At 36.2% G+C, this 6,214-nt stretch overlaps 1 protein-coding gene across 1 annotated transcript; it reads left to right on the top strand.

Annotated features, from left to right (window-relative positions):
• The first annotated feature begins 284 nt into the window (after nt 1-284).
• LOC116294117 (uncharacterized) lies at nt 285-6,214 on the top strand. The gene is made up of 8 exons (XM_031701650.1): nt 285-418; nt 530-645; nt 1,526-1,589; nt 1,670-1,737; nt 1,908-2,013; nt 2,137-2,255; nt 3,303-3,439; nt 5,011-6,214. Exons 1-8 carry the CDS (start codon nt 346-348, stop codon nt 5,117-5,119), a joined length of 792 nt encoding a protein of 263 aa, XP_031557510.1. The 5' UTR covers nt 285-345; the 3' UTR covers nt 5,120-6,214.

A 6,214-nucleotide genomic window follows, 5' to 3' on the forward strand; every position in this document is an offset into this window, starting at 1 on the left:
TTGAAATGCAACAATGAAGTATGACGTGACAATCAGCGTGTTGCGCGCGTTATGTCACGATTATGTACCAGGTAAAAACGGCCAACTAGAGTTCATTCATTCATTTTCAGCTATTTTTCATTCTCAGCTTTAAAAACTACAGTAATTTTAATAAATTCATATTATTAAATTATGAAACATAAAAATATTGTCAAAATTAATCAAAGTTTAATTTTTGAGCCTGAATTAAAGTGTTTCTGCGACCACATTATCTACGTTCAGCGGAGTTACCCATGGCAGCCATTTTGTTTCCTAAATATCATTAGAACAGAGATGTAGAAAGAGATTTTTCCCAATTTTAATCGTATGATTAATACTAAAATGTCTACTCTATCCTATCCACTTGCTCAACCACTAGCTTATGATCCCTCTTTCAAAGGTAAGTCTAGATCGTATGGAAGTGACTATATTTTTAAAAGGTATTTTTCCATTGTTTATCTAGCTGAGTTCTCAGACTTTCATCGAAAAACTTTCTTTCTTTATTAATAAGTGGAAGTAAGGCTTCATGAACCGCTTTGGAAAGTCCAGTTCTCGGCTGACGATGTGGCTTTGGAGCTCTTGACTTTGTGTTCCCAGTTAGAAGTTCTTTGCAAGAAGGAATATACGGTAAATATTTGAATTTTTTAATGTTGATTTTATACTTAATTCTGCATTTTAAAATATTTATAATTTATATGGCATCAGTTTATACTTCAAAACTACGGACTATTTGATGATTAAAGTTGTCTTACTGGTTAGCTGATTGAAAATTCAGCATAAATTTACTGTTTATACTCAGAAGATAAAATAGTTTAGTTTAGTTTAGAACTAGTTTTAAAATTAAAACTCTACACTAGAGCGCATGCAGTAAAACCATGAAATAAAAATAAAGTTGATACTGACGAATAGTACTATTTAGTGACTAAGAGTTGCTATCCCTCAACCAGAACATTCATTACACAAAAACACCCACACAAGAGACCATTTGTGTCTTTTGTTTAATGAATGTTCTGCACCAGGTTGCATAATAGCAACTCTTCCTTCCTTCCCTTGATGCACCGCTAACTCACTAAATCCTTCCCATCAACCACAGCATGAGAAGCGACTGGGTACAAGTCTGTTTAAGTTCCGTTTTGTTTTGACCTTGTGCACGGTCAATGTCACGTGATAAAGTTATGCCAAACAAAGACATAGTCCTTTGAAGTTTGCCAGTCTTTATTTCTTTCAGATGTAATCGCTTGATTGAAGTCTGACAAGGGTCACAAGAACGTTCCCAAATTGTGACATTTGTGCAATTTAGATGGAGGACATGTAGGAGTACCCTCCATAATATGGCTTCAAATGTGGCTGTGACATGACAAAGGCCCATTCTTGCAAGGGAAGCAAGCACTTTCAACCATGCCTTTTCCAAACAAAATAATACTCCAAAACTTTAATTTGTTTTAGTCATGGTTTAATAGTAGGAAGTGTCAGATCATAAAAAAATTAATTTTCTTCTTTGTTTCAGACATCATCAGGGAAACTCGATGTTGCTCACAAAGTAGAATATCAAAATAAGTTTGAACCAAAAGGTGAGAGATAAAAGACTAAATCTTGAAGGGACAATTTCTGATTTACATTAACAATATGTGTTACTTTCTTTATCCTTCAGCTCAAGTTCTCATTGAAAAGATGAAGAAGATGCTACTTTTCTTGCCTGAACCACAGCCATCTCTTTTGGTATGTAAATATACCTTCAAATTTTACTCATTGATACCAGGGTGAAAGAGTCACTTGAGACTTATCAAACTCAAGTCATGGCATGGCTATTGTCGTCGTTGTCATTCCATCCTGCAACTTAAGGTGACTAATGACAAATATTAAATTTATAATTTATTCATTTTTCACAGGAGTACATGCGTCAGACTGGTCTCACTGTATTGTTTCCAAAAGTTGCTTCCTATCTATCTAGTCCTGAAAGACCACAGTTCTTTGCACAAAAATCAGCCATGGATGGTAATACATCATAGTTATCTTTATGTCTTCTTCAAAAAAACCTTTGAAATTTTATACATTTATGAATTAAAGTTATAATAGAGCCATTAATATTGTTTGCATATATATTTCTTTTGATTTCAGGATATTTCCAGCAGTTTGCAATGCTGAACCAAATGGTGACTCTTTGTCAACAACTCAACAGTGATGTTTTTAACTTGACAAACCACAAATATGTGGCACATCAGACAGCACTTCTTTACGTAAGTGATTACACTCAAACCATAAACCTCCATCAACCATGTGGTATAACTACAGAATACCCAGCAAATCATATGCACACATTTAATGATAATGACTTCTATTGTCATACATGTTGCTCTTTACGTAAGTGAATACACTAAAACCATAAACCTCCATCAACCATGAGGTGTAACTACAGAATACCCAGCAAATCATATGCACATATTTAATGATAATGACTTCTATTGTCCTATGTGTTGTTCTACAAAGATATTCAACAACTGCATATCATTCGCAGGGTATCCTATATTTCTTCAACCATGCCGTTACAAGTATATTTGCCTGCATATGGGAGGAAATAGATCATATTTGACATTTTAGGGTGGAATATGGCTGGATATTCTTTGAGTTTACTGTATTTTGTCAAAACCAGTTTTTTACTGTACAAAATAACCTAGAGTACAAATATCGCAGGATGTTTATACTAGCTCCAGGCTTTCTTCTGCGTTATTTGTACTCTAACTTGAATAGTTGGATAATAAGGTGTAATATTTGAATTAGTGATGGTTAAGATATGCATTATTTGATCATGGGAAAGTGTTGACGATGAATTAGTTTTATCAATTGAAAGACAAAATGGCTGACTATAATAGCTATCAAACTACATGAAATTGCTAAAACAAGGTTGTAGCAAATGCTGACAAATAGGCAACAATAATTGATCATCTGAGGGCATCTGAGGAACTGATCCTGCCTTTTATAATTTTAATACAAATATTACATTATTAATTTTCATTGCTGTTACATCAGTTCTCTTTTTTACCCGAGAACGTTTACCTTTTTGAAAATCTTGGGCACTTTTTTTAATGTGTGGTATCATTCTGAATAAATAATCTATTTTATATGTCAAGAGAGAATTATATGTTGTGTCTTCAGGCTTTGTTCATTATGTATTGTGATGAGTGAACACTTGACTGAACAAAACCAAAGAAAATTACATTGACATTGACATCACATTCTCATTTGTTCTTCTGACTATCTATTTACTATCTTTCTTTCTCTTACAGCAAGCTCTAAACCAAGCAGGGACCAGCATGGCTGACTTTAAAAAGAATGTTGAAGGGAATTTTAAAGCCTTGAAGTTAAGTTTGCATGTGACTGATAAAGATGCTGTTCCGAGACTACCTCAGGAACAGAAAGAATGGTGAGTAGCTTCCTAGTTTTTAAAGAAGTCACATTTTGGATAACTAGAGTATGCTACGTACATGCTTTGCCACTAATATAATAATAACCGCAAACCGGTTGGCTCATTTGGTTGAGCATCGGACTTTCATTGAGGGAGGTCGTGGTTCGAGTCCCGGCTGGACCAACACTCAGGGTCTTAAAATAACTGAGGAGAACGTGCTGCCTTTGTAATTACATCTGCAAATAGTTAGACTTTCAAGTGACTTGGATGACCACTTTAAATGGCTAACCATATCTCATGCTTGTAAATTGCATAAAAGCAATCTGTCATTCACAACTCAATACCAGTAGCATGGATGGGGTTTGCGGCTAACACGTCGTCTTTCACTGCTGTGAGTCCAACAGGTTGGCTCGCTGGTTCGAGCCCTGCAGTCGCCACATGTAAATTGAGTTTGTTTGATGTGTTGTTCTCTCCTATGCTACAAGGGTTTTCTCCGGGTTCTCCGGTTTCCTCCCTCCATACAAAATCAACATGTGAGTTGAGCGTTGTGTGCATAGAATGTTAAATGTAGTGGTAGTGCGTGTGAGCGAAAAGTGTCCCCAATTAGTGCGAAAGCACTAGAACGACTAGACACTTAAATAAAAGTGATTTTTAAAGCGCCTTTGATTATATTCATATAGAAAGGGTGCTATATAAATTATAAATCATTAAATTAAACCATCATATGACAAAGCCACATTCAAGCATTGTGATTCAAAAAATGATTGTTTGTCATGCTGTGGTTGATAAGCTGGGTCAGCACTGATGGCTATCAGATTGTAGCTTTTCATTAGAAACTGTCAGCCACAAAACTGGCAGGTTACAGTAAGTTGACTGTCAATAGAGTAAAGGCCCAGCACACACAAGGGAGCTTGCTCCCGCAACACGCTCCCGGAGCAAAACTCCCTTGTCTGTACCAGCGATTTCGGTTCAAATGGAAAAAACTTACGCTCCCGGGTTTTGCTCCCTTATATTAAATGTTTAAATATGATGGAGCAAGCTTGAGGAGCAAATCTGTTGCAGAATCGTGTTTCAGGAGCAAGCTCCCTCGTGTGTACTGAAACTTTTATTGCCGCGCAACAACCTGTCTCCAGTTGGCCAATCAAATTGGCTTATTTGTTGGATTTATAACTAGTTCCCATGCTCCAATCAGGTTGTTTTATCATTTAGCTCCCTCGTGTGTACTGGTCTAGCAAAATGACCCAGGATTACCCAGGAGCGTGTTGGGGGAGCGTGTTGCAGGAGCAAGCTCCCTTGTGTATGCCGGCCTTATAACAGTGGGCTGATGACTGACCAGGGTCATCAGTCAATATACCACTGATCTTGCATTTTACCCATGTGGTGATGTTGATTGTGTAATACTATCATAACCCCACATGATCTGCAGTCTGATTGATACCACAGTTTGGAGGATCAGCAGTGTCTCCTGCCTGGAACACATGGGCCCTCGTCAGCAACCAAAACAACCACTTGATGCAACCTAACAACTATATACTAGCTGGTGTCTAGTAGTATAAACAACTGATACTATGATTTTTCTTCCCTTGTAGGATGAATTATGTAACATCAACTGTTCTGGATAAAATAACATCACTGCCTCCAAGTTTCTTACAGCCAATGATGTCTGCCATGGTGTACGTTGAGCAACAACGCCAGTAGAAAAAAATTCCTTTATTCATTAACCTGCTAACCAAGGTTCCTCCTTCTCTTCCTATCTCACTCCCCAGATCGGAGGAAAGAAACATTCCCCCTCTTTTTTACCAAAGATTGAGGGACCTTAGCAAGCAGGCTATAAATTTCTAGACATTTTAGCCAGTTTTGCATGACTAAAGGATTTAGAATACTAGCTGTCAAATCGTCTTGCTATGAATGCACATTTATTAACACATACTTACACAGACTCCCAGCTTCTTGGAGAACAGCAACACCCAGTGCACCTATAAAAATAATAACACCCTCACGTCGCCATGCTCACATTCACTTTTAAAATGCTGTGTTATAGTATACTTTACATGCAATTTGGCAACACATTAGGGTGCTAAATTCAAAGCATATAGTATTATGTATCATTCGTTGAGCCTGTATAATTGAACGTATTGTCTTCTGGACAATCTTTTTATCTTGGTTGTTGTTACTCATGGAACAACAGGCAGTAGGCAGTTGTTATACCCCTTCTCACAGGCTCTAGATCTCCAGACAATAGCCATACAAAAGTACAAGCCTAACAGGGGTAAAATAGTTTGGTTTCTTGAGTTCTTGGTGCCATTTTTAAGCAAGGAAAAAAATCTAAAAGTGTATGTTTTTGACTTTTACTTACATGAAGAGAGACAATAGCTATTTATTGAGTTGATAAATATTTTTTGATTTTTAAAATATACACAGCAAACTCGTGATTACTGATATCTGTTGATACTAATTAACAATTGTGGAGAACCCTAAAAAGTGGAGGGGGAATTAGATTGAAAAATATAATAACATAGAGCTATGTGGTCTCTCTTGATACCGATTACAAATACATATATTCTATTTTGTCAATTTTCAGCACAGACTAAGCAAGAACATTCATCATACATCCATCTATTGATCATAAAATACACCTAGTATAAAGTAGTACTATTTTATTATTTATTTAGCTTCTAATTTTTGCCTTTATAGGTTATTTAACCTAGTTCCTGCATAGCAGTTGTGAAAAAATTGTAACAAAATTAACTCATAAAAGTAAAATAAAGATTAGCACCAATTAATAATCAAAAA

The sequence above is a fragment of the Actinia tenebrosa genome, unplaced genomic scaffold (genome assembly GCF_029948245.1).
Source record: "Actinia tenebrosa isolate PJP-AT-01 unplaced genomic scaffold, QUT_ActTen_1.0 PGA_scaffold0__85_contigs__length_37466705, whole genome shotgun sequence".
NCBI lineage: Eukaryota > Metazoa > Cnidaria > Anthozoa > Actiniaria > Actiniidae > Actinia > Actinia tenebrosa.

Bases quoted from the DNA above. Each gene is read 5' to 3' on its own strand.
- LOC116294117 (XM_031701650.1), top strand. From the start codon at position 346: ATGATTAATACTAAAATGTCTACTCTATCCTATCCACTTGCTCAACCA. The intron at 646-1,525 runs GTAAATATTTGA...TCTTTGTTTCAG, and splicing joins TTTGCAAGAAGGAATATACG to ACATCATCAGGGAAACTCGA. The intron at 3,440-5,010 runs GTGAGTAGCTTC...CTTCCCTTGTAG, and splicing joins CCTCAGGAACAGAAAGAATG to GATGAATTATGTAACATCAA.